Source organism: Acanthaster planci, linkage group LG02 (assembly GCF_054643075.1).
Source record: "Acanthaster planci isolate LZ-2023a linkage group LG02, COTS_SCS, whole genome shotgun sequence".
Lineage (NCBI taxonomy): Eukaryota > Metazoa > Echinodermata > Asteroidea > Valvatida > Acanthasteridae > Acanthaster > Acanthaster planci.
This window is the reverse complement of record NC_141778.1, coordinates 15,590,385-15,608,516: the sequence shown is the minus strand read 5'-3', so window position 1 is coordinate 15,608,516 and position 18,132 is coordinate 15,590,385. Positions and strand designations below refer to the sequence as shown.

Genomic DNA, 18,132 nt, shown 5'->3' with positions numbered 1-18,132 from the left:
CATACCTTGCTGCATATGTACGAGGTATAGCAACAGTGTCTTCAGTCTGGGGAATTCAAATTGTTATGTTTATGTACAGTCAGATATCTCAGTGCACCAGATTTTATTCAAATTTAACTCGCAAATAGCTTATTGGGCATGTACACTACACTGCGCCTCCATTTACCATAACTCACAGTAACTTGTCTGCCTGTCATATGATAATCCTATATACTGGTTTCACATCTCGGGAAGAATAGGGGGCATTTTAATCAAGTGTTAATGAGGCGTTGAGTAAAGTAAAACTGTCTATAACATTCTGACGTGAGTGTTTCTGAGGCTATCAATTACAAATAAACCATTCTTCCAAAAACTATAGAACGTAATGGGACGGTCTCATGTAAACTATTTATGGGGGGGAACAGAGGTTCCAGAAGCTCGCTTTATGATCTTTTACTTCCAGGCTCGTGATTGGCGGAAGACTGGACGCTTAAAAAACTGAAAGTGACATGGCACTCCTGTCAGCCTCAGAAAAAATTGAAACAACTCAAATAGAGGTAAAGATACAATTTGAAGTCATAGATAATACGATCTAACACGAATTTAACTCGGCGCTTTGGAGTAACCCAAAGAAAGCTCTGGTTGACGTGAGAGAAGCAAAGGAGGCAGCAGTGATTTATTCAGTGGAAACCGCCGTAGCCGACACATCACCCAAAAGAAAAAAGAATTGATTCGTCTCGCAGACAAGACGACGGATGAAAAGTCAATGAGTACCTCTCAGATAAACTGGCGAGGTATAGCAAAGACGAAAGCGCTTCAGGTTCGCCAAAACCAGAGGCTCCTTCATAAGAGAAGGAAGAGCAATGTAGCTCGGCCAAAGCTCAGTCAAACTCATCACCGCCCGAGTGAGTCTCTCCGCCTAAAGGTCGGTTCGTAGGCTACTACAGGCAAATGTCAAAGAGAAGTGAATTTGGCATGATGTAAAGGCAGTTTCATTTTCGCTCGACAACAAAAACAAACGCAGATTTGTGAGGCCAGATCAAATATTCGCGCTGCGAATTCGCGAATTTGCATATTCAATTTCGAGCGAAATTTCGCTGCAAATCTTTGGTAACGTCAAGTTCGCTTCGTTTTTGCATTCGCCTGCAGTATGAACCAACCTTAAGATCTGCAGCAAAATTTCACTCGAGTTGAATGTGTCCAACTTTTGTGAATTCGCAGACTGAATATTTGATCCGACGTAAAAAAAAGTCGCTTTTATGTTCGCTTTTGCGCCATGTATGAACCGGCCCTAATCCTGAAAACCTTTTTTACGATGCTATCAACAATCAAGTATAGAGTTACGCCCGGGTTTGGCGGTCATATCTGCCGGACAGTCACTATCACCATCAGACAGATTTTTCGAATGTGGCTTCATTGGGCGTTGACAAAGAGGTTGCTCAGCAACGAGCAAGCAAGCAAGTTCCAGCAAATAAAACGGGAAACGGCGCAGCTCATCGGGTCAGCAGAGGTCAAGGAAATCAGTGACAAGTACATTTTGGCCAAATAGCCAAGCGCAGTCACCACAGACCGTGCAGTAAGATCGCTGGGTAGTACATGCACTTCTCTCTTTTAAGACCACCACTACAAAATAGCCTGTAAAAGAATGATTCAGAATTCTATATGCTGAACGATTTTGAGCCATAGAACGAGTTTGTTCGGTACCATAAGAGGGAGTTTCAAGTCTGCCGTAAAATTATGGGTGTCATTGGTTCGGCAAAATAATTATTTGCAAGCAGATTTTTAATTAATGAATTGATACTTATTATTACGCAAAAACTGACCTAAACTCTGTCAAACTGACCCCGAAGTCATTACGCGTGGCATGCAATAAACCACCCAAAATTTTGAGACATTTTGCAGTCGATATTTTCATATGCCGGCCTCTGAACCTCAGAATGTTATGTACCGCTGGAATGCTTTTATTTTCCATAAACCGGACATCGAAATTTACACAACCAAATTCATACAAGAGTCCGATTTTAAGCTCATTTTATGCTTAAAGGTCACATTATAGTAGGCCGAAGAAAAAAGAAACATCAAATCTCACTGTTCCGTTGGATAACAAAATAGTGAAAAGAAGTTTACCGAGCTGATGTGGGTATAGTCAATCAATCTGACCACACTAAGTGTATGTACCTCCGTATACATGTCGAATGAATACCACCAAGCCTTTGATTTATGTTCACGTTTATGAACAAAAAGCCAATACTGCTCCGTTCGCATTTCAACATGTTTGTGCACTATACCTATGAACTACAGACCTATATCTATGGGTCACTCTATAAATTTAGGTCCAATTTTTTCCGGTCCACACATCTTCCAGTGTGACATCTGGCGTGGGATTTTGTAACCCGAGAACGCTTTCATTAATTGAGAATAATTAGGCTCACTAGCCAAACAAATAGAAAATGGTTTGAAATCAATTTCATTGATATCTCTTGTCAAATTGCACAGGTCAAGTGTGACTGAAACAGAAAATTTGTCACGCGTCGGATCCCAAATTAATACAATGGTCCGCATATAATTTTCAACATGAGGACCGAACTTACATCTAGTTACTACAGTAACCATAGTTTCTTTAAATTCGGAGGTCATACCACCGCGCAAATTCATATCATATGTTCAGGGTTTTTTTAATTTATGTATCTTTCGGGTTCAAATTATTGGCTGTGATATATGTGGGAATATCCTCAAGTATTCCATTATATACGACCAAGGAACCAGATTAACTGAACATTGTAATTATCAAACCGTCAGGAAACATCAATGGTGGACTACACCATTAACTATGCAGACTGTGACCTTTTTTCCAGGTGGCTTTTCCAGAGTTGTTCGACGACAAGCGGAATAAGGGTGAGAATTGACGAGGAGCCAATGACGATGTACGCTACGTCATAAGTCCCTGTTGTATCATACATCCAGCCTGTATCACAGAAACAAGAATGAACAAGAGAATATGGCTGTTAAAGTCCGTCAAGTTCCGATCACAAGTCCACCACAAGTCAAGCCACAAGTCTAGTCATAGCCTAAGTAACTGCAGGATAACACGATCTTGGAATGCCTTTGTCACAGCACTTCTTTGAATAGATTGGGACCTGACTGGAAATGACACAAATTGGATTTGTAAGACCTCGGCAACAGTGCCACTATGATGTTGATTGCGTAAGACCTCAACCTATTCTGGTCAGCTATTATATAGCTATTATACTGACAACACTCAAAAATGACTGAATCCTCCCTTTACATGTAAATAACATTTTTGGTAGAAACTCACTTTTCTTGTTCCAAACTTTTTTGTGCTACCTAAGCACGTGAAAAGATGCCCGAATTCATTTTGTCCATTCTGTATTATTTACCTGGGAAAAAGCCACCCAGAAGCCGAGGCAAAAATCCGAAGGCTCTGACCCACGCAAACACAGACGTTAGTCGATCCATTCCGAAACGTTCCTTCGTCAAGATATCACCGAGGGTGTACAAGGCCGAAATGGACAACCCGAAGAGGACGTTGTTGACGGCCGTACCCACGTCGCCGTCCACCCACGGATCCACTATAAAGGACGCAGCTAAAACAAGGCTACTAATGACAATACCCGAGGAGCACCTGACGAGACCTCGGTCTATAAATGGCGCCCAGACACTTGTCCCAATAAAGTACGCAATGGCCGGTGGAACGCACAGAGCAGCAGCTACTTGTGGTGAGAAGCCCTTGGCCTGAAGATGTGGTACAAAATACACCATCCAGCTGTTGTAGGCAATATTCATTGAAAAGCGGCATAGGTACAGTATGATAAAATTTAATTCAAAGACTATTCCAAAACCTGCAACCTTCCAGAGGCCTGCACACAAAGTTTCGATGTACGAGTGGCAGCTCTTCGTCTCGAGCGAGGCTGTCTCGTCTTCATTTGAACATGACAGGGGCTGATAGGACGATTTTTTGGTCACTCGGACAAGAGCAGCACAGGGTATGGAGTTGGCGCAAACTCCTGCGACCAGCAACGTTGCTCCTCTCCAGCCGTAGGTATCAAGAAACAGCTGAGTCATTGGTGCAAAAACAAGAAGGGCCACTGCATTTCCTGTGTTGCTCAGACCGTAGGCTAGCGTGGTGTTCTTACGGAAATGCCTCGCCAGAAAAGCTTTACTCAAAACGTTTAAGATACCCATTCCCGCTCCTGTAAAAAAAAATAACGAGACTTTTCAGTTTTGATGTTGTGCTCTGCACTTGAATCGAACACGTATAAGTATTGCTTCCTAAGGCAAAAACCCTGAGAACGAGGTATGGAAAGCAAAAATTACAAAAAGACAATGAGAATGGACAAAACCGTAATCAACCAAAAATAACATTAACAGTTCAGCATTTAGCAATTAGTTTTCAAATACATTGTGTGTCGGACATTTTGAATTGAAAGTGATGTTAAGGTGTGCAGTGAATTTTTCTTAAACATGGTGTCGCTGTAACTTTGTACTCTTCGTGTTTGAAACTCTTTCACATTCTTATTTGATTAAAATACATTGAAAATTACAATTTTTAAACGGTAAAACTAACGGTACTCTCCGAGACAACTGAGTGCACGGTTTCTGTTCTGTAATCCAGGGAAGACAGAGTCCAGTGCACAGACTTCTCTCTTATAGGCCTAGAATTGATTTACTGAAAACATTTCTGAGAAAAGGATGGATGTTTGCATACAAAGACAACAAGGAATCAGCAATAAAGAGAAAATTTAGTCCAGTAAAATCTACAAAAATGCAGGACTGAGGATTGCGGATTCTTTCCTGGGAAGACATCACAGTTTTGCTCATGAATATGGAAATATGCGTCAGCATAAAAAACAAAAAGACGGTAAAAATACTTTGAAATAGTGAAATTAAAGTTGAAAATAAAGTAGACTGAGACATAAAAGTGCATTTCCAAGGTTCGTGTTGAAACAAATTGATTGCAACTATCGTTTGCCTTTTTATTGATAGAACCTTACAGTAAAAATAACAGCAAAAATGTCATTACAAATAAATTCCAATGTCACATTTAATAATTTCTAATTATAAATTATATTTAAATGTCTTAAGTCACTTTTAAAAAAACGACTGAAACTGAGGTTTGTAATTCCAAAGAGTCTGACGCCACTCCATTTACCAGATTACATTGAATATATATGCTAGATTCGGGGATAACGAAACAGTATCTGAACAGAAAGAGGCAAAAAAATTCAATTTCACAAGCCAATGGGTTCAGTTATGCATCAAATATCCCGGTGGATGCAGTTTACCATAACACAAAGCAACGGGTGCTGAAACCATGCAGTCATACAAAACACACCCCACCCAGCACCTATCCCAGTCATCAAGGCTATACTGATTAATAAGTACTTCAGTGCAAGCTGCGCAAATTTGGCCTAACCCGAGAATTCCACGACGCGCAATTCAATTGGAGTTACAGACAGAAAGTGTGGGACTGAAGAAAGTAAATCAGCGCTATATCAGAAACAAAAGGCTGGTTAATAAAGCAACGAAAGGGTTTTCATTTACCCTGACATGCCAGTTTCCACATCGACGTAAAGACACGTACAGATCGTCGTCGATAAGTCTCTGACGATACACAATCGTATATAGAAACACTTTATCGTGACTTAAGCGCGGTTTCCATATTGACATAAGAAACGTAGAGATCAACGCAATCAAGGCGCAAACTGAAACGGGGACATTTAGAAACATGCTAAAAGGAGGTGTTGCCGACAACACAGACAAACGCAAACCAGCTTGCGAACGATTGGTAAAGTTAAGGCAGGTTGAACTTTGCCGAATGCGTCGAGTATAGCCGTGGCATCCCCTACAAACATATATGCTGGCATGACCGGCGTGCAATGATGTCTCTCTCCCTTAGTTCCTCCAGTTTTGCCAATTTTCTCCTTGACGCTTAAATATTATACACCCTTATCACACCCTTATAGTCAACTAAACTAAACTATCGAAATGCATGAAAAATGAGTACAGGTTTGGCATCAAGAGGCAGTACAGTCAATCTGAAAGGGTATTTTCTGCAAAAAAGAGATTTGGACTCCACTTTGTTTCAATTTTTGGGTGGAATGACACTATGCACCGTCTCTTCTGTACGTGTCTGCGTTTTTACGTCTTGCGGACTGTGTGCGTTACAAACGACTATATGTAAGCCAGGCTTAATATTATGCCTGGTCGCCAATAACCCAGACATAGGCAAAGCAACTCCAGAGGGATCGGCAATGTTGAACCGGGTTCAACTTTGCCGACTGTTTGCGTTGAGTCGCCAAAGTAGGCCTATACAAACACGCATTTTGGCAAGACAGGTGTACAACGACCTCTCTCTCACTTAGCACCACACATTTTGCCCATTTTCTTACTACTTACTATGAATAAACAAACTACATCAAACTGGAATATTAGTTTGGTTTAAAGAGGTGGTACCAACATCTCAAAAAGACAGAAAATTGTAAATTAAAATGTAAATCCACGGTTAATCGGGTTTATCGTGGCCAAAATTGCGTATAAACTAGGCTTAAGCTTCAGTAAACAACTTACCAACAAAAACAATCAAGGATCCAGCGATGTGCACGACACTTGTTGCAAAGGACACCACAAACCAACCCAAACTAACCATTAGTGCACTCATGGTTAGCACCCAGCGGGTAGCAAACTTATTCTCCAGAGGTGCGGCAAGTAGACCTTAAATTTAAAACAAAACAATCTTTACAATAAATAATGGGATAAATTAAACTCCGCATATTTTGACCTCTTACAATCTAAAATCACTGCCCGAGTAATACCTTGTCAAGACGGGGTTAAGACTATTAGGCTTGCATTATTTCATTCACACATCCGTTCACTGCTCTTTGAACCCAAATTAATGTTCGGAAAATCCGTAGCAAATGTCTTTTCAGTTAGTAAAGTGCGTTCAGTTTTAACTTGGAAAAATAAGAAAAATTTGCATCGGACGCTAAGAAAATTGTACTTTAAATTAGTACCAGATGCCTACGGCACTTATAGTTAATTATCTTTCCACCATCAGTCGTCCGAATGCTACATTCCTTTCCGCAAAAGAAACGATGTACCGATAAGGCATGCAAGTAAAACCAATGGCTTCTTCGTATGTTCAATGCTCACCTGATACGTCCGCAGCAACAGATGTAAGTGATGCCACTGTGCCAATTATCCACGTGTCGGCGCTGAACTGATCAGTAAGAACTGGCAGAAGCACACCTATGCTTTTAAAAGTGCATCCCCACAACATGTTAACACAGAAATTCAGCAGCATCAAGACCCAACCTGTGGTATTAAACTCTCTCGCCTCAACCCGTGAATCGATCGTCATTGTGAACTTCAACTGCTGATATCAAACTAAAACGAGCAAAACTGTTGTCATTTCCCAAGCACGCCCAGTTGACCAAATCACAGCGACTCGTATCGGCCAAACATGGCAATATTCTTCAGTCATGGGGAAACCGTGACTTGACGGTCTAAGGGGGGCGCTACACTATGTTGCGTTCGCAGCAACAGCTCATTTCTGAGTAACACAGTGCATGTATACAGAACATCAAAACTTGATATTCAAAAGACAATGAAACACAAAATAACAACAAAATTCAAATAAACTGTAAAATCCACAGTTTCATCCTACGTTTTCTGAATATTTCATGTTTACCATGTCTCTTTTGAAACTAAATACATACATATTCTTAACAGCTTTTATAAATGGTTTTGCAGTATCCCCAAGAAGTTCAATTTCACATTGCTTGAAACTCTATGAAATTACACCTGATCTTTCAAAATTTTTATTTCTTCTAAAAGCTAATAATTGTCTTGAACAGTTTAAAGTAAGGATAGCTTCACTCACTTTTCAAAGTAAAACTTAATATTACGTCATGCTTCTGCTTAAATTAATATAGCACCACCTGTTTATAAGCAGACGAAACTACACACAAAGACAGAATTACTGGTGTGTGCACGCCTCAGCCACAAGGATTTTATTCCTGAAGGCCTATATAATGTGTCGGGTACCGAAATCTGGGCAGCCGACTCATCCTGCATTCGACACATTATCAATATCTTTTTTTGGGCACCCACAAAGCTCAATGTGCCCATAGTTCCAAGCACCATTTGACCTGGAATGCCATGTTTATCATTATTCACTGTTTAGGCTTCCACCAAGGCCAAAGATGGAGCACCAACAGCTCCAAGCATCGTTTTACTTAGAGTACCACAGCTCAGTGACACTAATGACCTTGTGATAGACGGAAGCGACAATATCTTAGGACAATGCCTGAACATTTTATAACTTCACCAAGCTATAATAATAATTTGTATTATGTACATATGCAAAGTCAACAAATGAGTTTACAGACACTATTCTTTCTTCGATTGCACTTACAGAAGAAAGAATGGTTTATCCTCCCCTGTTGCACTTTTACTCAAGGGAAGACATGGTTACAGCAACCATTAGACACTAGCTACTCCATCGAGTTAATTACATAATGAATCACAATGAACTTCATCTAATCTACGTATTATTTAAAGTTTCATAATGTCATGAATAACAAATCGTTCATAAACCATTCGGGTTTTTTATTCGCTTTAAAATTCAAGGAGGAGGAAGGAAAAAGTGGTGGGTAAAATTTGTAGAAGAATCTGACTGTAGATGCTGTTCCTTCATAGGCTGAGAAAAAAGTGACAACACATGTACAACAACCTTTCCTTCCAGCGCCCCAAACTTTCAACCTCAAAGAGAAAAGAACCAATTCAACTTCTCCTTGGCTTCTGGCCTAGCCTTGTCAAGTATCCAAGAAAAAAATCTCTAATTGGATGGTTGGCCCTCCAAGCTATCTTCGCCATTGTTCAATTTTTAAGGCTCCTGATTGGCGGTTTCCTGGATAAGAGGATCCCAAAATGGCTTTCTGTGTATAAAATGCCTCCCAATCAATATGTACCTTTACATGTAATGCAAACACTGTATAACATGAAGCCACTATCCACAGCAATGCTATCCCTTCTGCGAAACACCTAAAATGAACACAGTACATAATCTGTTGCCAAATTTGATGTTTACTAATAATTGGATCATGAAGTGATGAAATGTAGACGCTGTGGCCGGAGTTTTCTATAATTAAAGAAATAATAATTGCCGAGTTCCAGAATAGTTTTTTGTGTGACTGGTCTCACTTAATGCCTATTAGTTGGCCATTTGCCTAAACATTTCCTACTGATCTGTTCACAGTCTGACAAGAGTGAGACACGGCAAGAGCGCCCTCTGTCGCATTGAATTGGCATACTGGTCAAGCTTGAACGGATTGCGGTAATCTAATTTACTCCCACTGGGGGAAAATAAAGGTATTCACACATATGGAAACAGGAACCATAGAGGTTTAAATCGCATTTGAAGCAAAATAAGACCATGAAAGTGGCACAGAAGACGAAACCCAGTTCGTAATTATAATTCCAATTTTATTTGATGATTAATTAGAACAATTAGAAGTCAACATTGTATGGGAAACCACTCCTATGCTGGATGAAAGTTATAGCGAAAAATGCCTAAAAGTATATATAGCAACCTTTTAAAATACGAATTCGTAAGTAAGATGAATCCCTGTGTTCTTAAATTCCAATCAAGAAATAAAGATTATTTTCCAAACTTCACATCAACATTTTTTATACATTCAAGTGTAGCATTTTATATCCATGTTCTTTTATTTCATTTTTTTCAATCATATTGCAATCTGATTGTTGTAGTCTTTTTAAAAACCAATTTGTACTTTCCGTGTCATTTAATGCGTGTTTCTTTATCGTTAATTCTAACGTGTCTTCCACAAAGTTTATGAAAATCATGCAATTCAGCCTAACAGCTGAGTGATTGATTTATACTGAATAACCATTTTATTTTCGATATCTGAGGAACTTTACACGTCAACGGTTACTTTGTTGAATACACCGACAATTTTATCTCCAGCTTTTGATTGGTTGCAATGATCAACTTTGCAAGGACTCATTCCATGATTCAAATTTTAAATTAGCACCCCCTGATGATCTAAAGAGTGAATCCGACAGTCAGTGGCCAAACCGGTGCGAGCAAGTTGTTCAAAGCATTACAATTATTACATAGAACAATTTTTCCTCAGCTGTAAGGATCTCTGGAGGCCATTGTTTGTGTAAGGCGCAGAAAGTTATTTAAATTCTGAAACTGTGATTGTAAACAGAGTGAAATATATGTATTGAACCTATTACAACTGATACAATAAAACAACTGACCTTGAACATTATATTGTAAATAATGAAAAACAATTGCTTACAGAAATGAAAAGAAAATACCGAAAAATGAATGAAGCCCAGTTTAGCAAAAAGTTAGTGCTTATTTTCTTTTCTGCCTCAAACCATTAAATATGCCCCTTCCCCTATTTCAAATAAGCCGCTTTACAGTTTTCCTTCTTCAGATAAACAACAATTTACTTCAAACGTTAATCTAATCACTACGCTCATGTTCTCTATTCTAAAGGAGTGCACTGGAGGATCCTACACTGTAAAAAGGTTGGTCAAATTTGGGTCGATACTTTGCCCAATGTTGGTGTAAATATCGACTTCCCAACCTTGGGCAAATTCTTCCCAATCGTTGGTCAATGTTTGACCAACAGTGATGGAAATTAACCAACAACGTGGTAACTTTAACCAAGGTTGGGCAAAAAAACAAATTCCCAACACTGTTTGACCACTTTTGTACGGTATACAAACAAGACTCTTTGAAGGTGCTGGTTTGGGTTGAGTTCTAAAATCGTGAGGTAAGTGTGAACTGTATTTCGACCCGACCGAATAATTACTGTTTACATATGCACTGAAACAGTACAGTCATACCCTAGCGACCCTTGTCTCATTATTTTTGAAAGGTCTCATCGTCTCACACTTTTTGCCGTTGGCTTCAGCTCTTGCAGCGTTCGTGGTCAATGACATCTCATGTAATTATTTTCATGTAAATAGTTCCTTCCGTACTGACAAATTAAATCGGCTGCGGACAACGAGTGGTGCGACCATTCCCCAGAGCCTGGTTCTAAAATGATTGACCAGGTGGTCCAAACCATCCATCGTCCGGGTAACTCAGTAGTCGAAGTAATTGGTGCTCAAACTTATCCAAGTCGTCCTTGAGGTGGCGACAGTATTTTCGTGCATGCATAAAGTGGCGCTTTATACCCTTTACTCTTGTGTTACAGCTAGTTACGAAAAAACAAGTGCTCAAAATACAAGTTATTCAAATGACACGTGCTTTACATATACAAGTACCATCGTGACTCTCTGTATATGACCAAACTTCTGTGAGATTACATCTAGAATTCCACTTGATTTTCATTATTATCTGTTTTCCAGACAAACTCTGTTTAAAAAAATATATCGACAGCCAAACAGTTTTTACAACCTTATCCTCAAATAGTAGATGATAATTAACACTCTAAGACTAGGAATCAATAAATATTCTGACGTGAATTCTCCGCCATGTATACATATAGATTTAAATAGTTTGTGATTATTAAAATACTCTTACACATTTTAAATATATGTACAGTGGCTACTTGATCTGAGATTTTCTTCCAACCTAAGGCGTCCTTATGATCAGCAGACTTGTACTTAGGATTTCTGTTTATGAGAGATTTTGCTGTACAAGTAGGATTACATAAACCAACACTTGTAGATTAACAGTTCAAGCTTAAATCTAATTTCATTTATGACTGTATCGATCTCAGTTCCAATTCAAATCCTTTAAAGACACTCCAAAGACATATCTAAAATTCAGAATTATCTGTACATCCCGCATGTCTCAAGACATATTCGAACTGTAGGAACCAATTTGCTGTTAGTTTTCACAGCTCGCAATGGTTCCTATACAGATCTTTAAACTAACTTTTTTTGAACTCACTGGCACTACAAAATTAAACAATCTGACCAACGATTTCTTTTTTACCATTGCAAAAAGTGATTTCGTTAGTTGGTATCCATAGAGGCAGTATCCAGACAGGCGATACACAACTTCACACGACAAAGTTATTACGTCGCTCAAATTTTTTTTTTCAGCTAAAGCGCGTAAGGACATTTGCATTTTACGTCACTCCCTGTTAATATGATTAAAGTTCTTTGACTCCTTGAGTTTAATTGGGCAGTTTTGTTTCGGATAACCACAAAGTGATCTGATGCACCCCAAATTCGACCAGAATGTGCAATCGACGGCGTACGCGGGCGAGTGTGCGTCACTCCAACTTTAGGCATCCGCTTTAATAGGCGTTGACCGTTGGGTTCGCTCTATTGCATACGTAAGTGTTGCAAATTTCTCTTCATTTTGTCTGTTCTCTTGCCATGTCCTTACACACAGCCTTCTCTCCCCTTTCATGAATACTCTCTGCATTCTCAATTTAAGTTAGGCCTGCACACTTTATCCAGTGTCTCTCCCCCGTCTGTCTGAAGTATAATGCTTTCACTCACAACGGCTCCTGCTCTCTCGTTTTTTTCTCGCACTATTCCACCGTTTCCCTCAGCTTTCGCCCTCCTCTTGTACATCCTGAGGTGCTGACCCCAATTAACGTTTTCCACAGCACACACATGCTCCTATTATTCACATTCTGCACAGGGATTTCCTGCTAGAAAAATCTTCTCTTTACTTAAAAAATAATTGCAACCTTCAATGAAAGAGGTCCACATATATAGTAGAGTTTTGAAAGTGTCTGGACCCGCACACGTCCACACAGTGTCTTCCCTTCCCTCAAAAATCAGCTTCAGGGGCATTTTGGGGTCAGGATTTATCAGTGGAAAAATGAAGAGAAACAGTTCAGGAAGTAATCCAAAATCTCGCTCGAATGAATGGGAGAAAAAGCAACGTTTCCCCCTAGTTTTCAGAACCACAGGAGAATAAGGTAATGTCCACTCTATCTTAAAGCTATACGAAACAAGCAAGGTTTATAGGAGGGAGGTGATGAAAACAACGGCACACCTCCCTGGTCAAAAATTGGAGGAATATACACCCCTAGCAATGCCCTAGCTCAGGGTTTACACCCATAGACCTACACACCATTTGACACCTACTCCTGTCTCCACTCGCTCCACCTCTGTTCACGCCTCTCTGCTTTGCACGAAGGCAGTACCCACTCTATTTCGCAAAATCTACGCTGCATGCCCGTCACTTGCAGCATTCACAAGTCTTTGTTTCCTTGTTTTTTTAACTGACGGCCAGCCAAAATGTGCAAGAATGCGACACTGACGTTTAAAAAAAGTGGAGAGCTAGGTTTGGTTAGGCCTTTGTCGGTTCAGATACATGGGAACATGCTGATGCACCCGTAGCTTCGAAAGTCTATTTGATACGGCTATAATGCTCAAAGTTTCAAGTCGTCTCTGTAATATGCCATACAAGAGAAGTCCTGCGCATTGCGAGTGGGTAGGGTGGGCTGAAACGGTACCCTAACTTAAAAAGCAAGTTTGTGTAAATGTAAAATAAACAGTGTCCATCACAGAGACTGAAAAGGGAGAATGCGGAACTAGTACTGTATATTTGCTGTATTGTGGGTCAATAACGCAAATGTTCAGGAAACATTGTCATGGTAACAAAGAATCTGAAATCTCACATCACCGGTCTATTTTTTTTAACCCAAAGAGTGGGGGTAATAAGTACTCTCTGCGTAGCGTAAAACGGCCCCATAGTACTCAACATTTTTGTGGGAATAAGCTGTACCAACTGTTGCCATCGCACACATTTTGTTCCAAAATTCAAATTAGATTATCCATAATACAACTGTAAGTAGGATTTCAACCAAACATTCCCAAAACCTAAAATGTCAAATTTAAATTGTAACAAAGTCCAAATATTTCCCTACTTTGTTTGCTAATTGTACTAGTTTATTGTTTTTTGGGTGGTTTATTCCTTTTGCGACAGAAATCAGAAGATGTAGAGACAAGATCTCTCAAAACTGTTCAAAATAATGGGGAAAAAGAAGACTTTTATCAAGACTGCACTAGAAAGTTTTTCTTATACACACTTTCTGCAGCCATACGGGGGTCTGTTTGACCCTCCATGTCATGTTTGATTTACCACAGAAGCCTCAGATATACAACCAAATACAATACAGTGTGTATGACATAGTCGTTTGAACTCTACCCACCGTAAAAACAAGTCGATAATAGTAACTTTAGCACAGCATTATTCTCTTCTGGAATTTTCTAAAGACCCTTGACACCAGCCTCAATGAGGCCGAGGCAAGACTTCAAAGTACTGGCACTGAATTTTCGATATATATAATGTTTATATTAGATGCCGGTGTGGCAATTTCTAAATATTAAAGGGGGTTCCAGTTTACCCAAGGTTTCCTTTTACTCTCCCCTTTACTGTGTGGAGCTGAACTGTAAATTCAGCAGAAACCTATTCAGCGATGACCACATCATTCTGTGCATACTTCCCCGTGAGGATGCATCACACTTTATCAGGGCTGTGACGAAGCTCTGCTGGCGGCGATGGTAAAGGGACCAATTTTTCTGTCTCTTCCGAGAGCAAAGCTACACCGAAGAATCCGAGGAAACGTTGGTGTAGTTTGTCGGGCTGGGACGTGTTAGGTTTGTGCGGCGCCCCGACTGGAAACGACTAACATTCTCGCTGGCCGTGGCCCGCTCAGAGGCCCGGATCCGGACGCAGGCGAACGCGTTTAGGAAACCCTGGCGGAACCGTTTGTTCATGAAGCAGTACACGACGGGGTTGACGCAGGCCGACGTGTACGTCATCAGCTTGAAGATGGTGACCTCGGGCCGCCCGAAATGCTTTTTGGCGCTTTCGAGGTTGACGGTGATCCAGATGTTGGTCACCCAAGAAGGTGTCCAACAGATAAAGAAGAGGGCGACAATAATAATTAGCATCTTGACAACTCTCTTCTTAGCGTCGCTTGTTGAAGTGCTCCTCACAGCTGTTGATGTAGTAGCTTTCTTGGTGACTCTCTCGTTCAGGCTGCAGGAAGCCTCGTCCAAATTCTTCATGCGTATGCCGTTTTCTCCTTTTTCTGTAAAGTTAAACACCACGTGCAAAAGACATATGGGTGATTCCAGCACTTAGGGGTCCAAAAGTGTGACATTTTTGAGTCCCTGTTACATCTGACCTTTGTTATTTGACATGGAAATATCACCGGGAACGATTTCAAACTATTACTAGTTATTTGACAGGTAATTCGCATTAATTCATCACTCTTGGGAATTACAAAATGTGTTCTGAACTTACAGAATCATTTATGTCAGATATGATAGGGACATGAAAAAAATGGATCCCTAATTTCTGGACGTACATTTATATGAAATAAATATCAGACTAAGTAAACGCATTGATTGTTGGTCGCATTATAAAACACACCCACAATGAGTGTGGAACTTGTTCAGATCGAGGATAAAAAGGCATTTTTAAATGGCTTTCAGTCAAAATCAAAGTAATCGATTGGGGCACTTGTTTCTGGTTTTCAAGATGAGTACTATCATGATTCAAAAACCTGCTCCCGAAATTCCCGCTTTAAACAGGACCCTCACGCCGCCTTTAACAAGTATGGACTCTACCAAGTTCTGCTGATGCTGCACACAAAGGGCGGGGCTAGGGTGGTCTCTTAGCAACCAACTTTACAGAATGTATCCGGTTCGGAAGTGTGACGTCACTTCAGTTTAAACCACGCTCATAGAGTTACATAGAGTTACATGGAACCATGGAACCGGAAGTTAACGTGCAATTTTATTGTTCACCCAATAGGAGACTGCTATCAGCTGCGAGTCCGCGTGTATGACGAAGTCACTTACGAACCAGATACAGCTTTTCGACAGAATCCGTCAGAGTGAAGCAATCTGACCCTCGACGGATATGTCAATGGACTTTCACGCACCATTATCAGCGGTGGATTTTTCGAGTTTCATGCCCTTCTGCAGTTCCACGATGATGAGGCCGTACGATATGGCCATAAGAAAGAGGGGCACGACCATTAGGATCACGAACAGGCACAACTACATCGGAGAAAAGAAAAGGGAAACCAGTAACGGGTAACAGCCAATATACCAAGCAACTGTATGCAAGGTAAACGCAGCGAGAGTGTTACAAATAGGTAGTACTCAGTGATCAGAAAATAAATATTCCTGAATGAATGAATAGCAATGAAATCGTGCCAGACGCTAAGTCTTCCACCAAATAGTTGGCTATCGCAAAACGGAAACCATCCGTACCCTTGAAAATGAAGGCAACGTCGGCCAATGAACTCTTCAGTAACTTTCCTCCATAATTATAAAGAAAAGGCCAATGTGTTCACCAAAGAAGGCTACTCTGTGTGGATGTCGTACTGCCATTGAAAAAGCTTCATCGTAAACAAATTTCCTCAAACGTGCAAAATGATTTGTTGATACACTGAAATTAGGGAGAGGAGGAGGACGGGAGACACTGTACCCTGTAGATTTGTACGTATGGCCCTTCTGGCCAATGCTCATAACACTTGTATGCCGTTTCGCTGTTTATAGACTTCAACGTGGTGAATATCAGAGCTGGTAGGTTCAGCAAGACGGCGACCAACCACACGCCCGCAATGGCCTGGAATATTAGTCAATCGAACAAGAAAAGGCTATTTGATAATTATTCAGACTATGAATATTCTTCATATTGATAATAAATGGAGACGGAATGGCCGTTCAACGACCACTGATCTTGTTTGCTTGTTCTTTTTTCCCATTACAATGTCTAACAACGAAGAACAACGCATTTTTAGGGGGTTGTTTGAGACATATGTATATTGGAAGCCACCAACTGGTAAGACCATACGGATGATGGTACCTGTGTAAACGAATAACCTGCGCTCCTATCGCCACGAAAAGGCAGAGCCATAGGCCTATAGAGTTGTGACGTCACGGTGATGCCAAGCAAGACGCCATTTTGTTGCCAATGTAATACGGATGACCTGTCGTGCATGCAGTTGCACTTATCGCTTGGAAAATTGCGAAAGACGGATTAAAGTCAGACAGATGGTTGTTTGCTGTATAAATACAAACCAGTACACCCAGAGGGGTGCAGTTTTGAGGCTAATTTTTGATCCGAAATACTTCTAATTCGAAGCTGACCCATCTATATTCACGGCTCTGCACCAAAGCGGTATACCAGCCCCTATACCGGGTTTGCAAAAAGGCCAAAGAACTCACCTTGTAAGCATGGGCTTTCGTTTGCCAGATGCGGGACGACAAAGGGTGACAGATAGCGTGATACCGCTCGAGTGATATGACAACCATGGTCCAAACTGATACCGTTACCGAGGTCCCTATAAACGATTGCAAAATTCGGAGAAGTGTTAAGTTGACAAGAAACAGCAAACTTATGAAAAGTTATGAAATTTCCAAGTTAATTTTGGACGGGTGGGAGATGGAGTAGGCCTAAATTATTTTCATCTATGTGATCCCAAACGAGCTGAAAGCTGAAAGTGCATTACTTGGGCCAGTCGCTTGATGTTCTGCGATGCTTAAAGCAGCCTCAAGGCTACAAGGTAAAAGCAGACTTATCATTCCATCCTTAAATGGATTGTTCGCAGTTCCATCCATTCATTACATGGCCACCCTTTAAATTTGATGGCGAAATGGGGCGGCGCTTTTCACCCTTATGGGTCAGAGAAGTATATAGAGAAAGTGGCGCCAACTTCAGACTTCGGAACCAAACTGGCCATTTCATTATATTCAGTTTACCATGTCATGCAGCTTTTGGCTGTTCATTATGATTGTGTGCATTTCAGCATGTAGCTCTTGTGTGCTAATCCGCCCCGAGCTGAAGTGCACCCCCAATCGGAGAAAAGAAAGACTGGTGGTTACAAGCGGGTTCTTGCACGCGTTCTGCGTGTACGCAAAGACCATACATGCCGGAGTAAAATAGTTACGTATCAGGTTCGTAAGTGTGACGTCCTTCAGTTTAAACCACGCCCATTGCACACGCGCACTGCACATAGGGTTACATGCATTGATCGCCGTTATGTGGAACCATGGAACCTGAAGTCAACGCACAACTTCTATTATCGTCCAATGGGATCCTGCGAATCGTGGCGCGTCCGCCTTTGTTACGAAGTCACTTTACGAACCGGATACTCAGCG

General features: G+C 40.7%; 2 protein-coding genes across 4 annotated transcripts in view; both read right to left on the bottom strand.

Annotated features, from left to right (window-relative positions):
* Window positions 1-1,902: 1,902 nt before the first annotated feature.
* On the bottom strand, window positions 1,903-7,441 carry LOC110973309 (monocarboxylate transporter 12-like). Its single transcript, XM_022224005.2, has 4 exons — window positions 7,150-7,441; window positions 6,568-6,711; window positions 3,378-4,190; window positions 1,903-2,944 (listed from the first exon to the last, which is right to left on the bottom strand). The coding sequence occupies exons 1-4, from the start codon at window positions 7,355-7,357 to the stop codon at window positions 2,808-2,810; spliced, it is 1,302 nt and encodes a 433-aa protein (XP_022079697.2). The 5' UTR covers window positions 7,358-7,441; the 3' UTR covers window positions 1,903-2,807.
* A 2,016-nt stretch (window positions 7,442-9,457) lies between these two features.
* The window catches only part of LOC110973240 (cholecystokinin receptor type A-like), a 106,644-nt gene continuing 97,969 nt past the window's right edge, over window positions 9,458-18,132 (bottom strand). For all 3 annotated transcript variants that reach the window (XM_022223920.2, XM_022223919.2, XM_022223921.2), the window contains 4 exons: window positions 17,200-17,315; window positions 16,457-16,597; window positions 15,906-16,023; window positions 9,458-15,047 (listed from right to left, as the gene is read on the bottom strand). In XM_022223920.2, coding sequence (XP_022079612.2) covers window positions 14,554-15,047; window positions 15,906-16,023; window positions 16,457-16,597; window positions 17,200-17,315 — 869 coding nt within the window. In that variant the 3' untranslated portion in view covers window positions 9,458-14,553. The remainder of the gene's footprint in view (window positions 15,048-15,905; window positions 16,024-16,456; window positions 16,598-17,199; window positions 17,316-18,132) is intronic.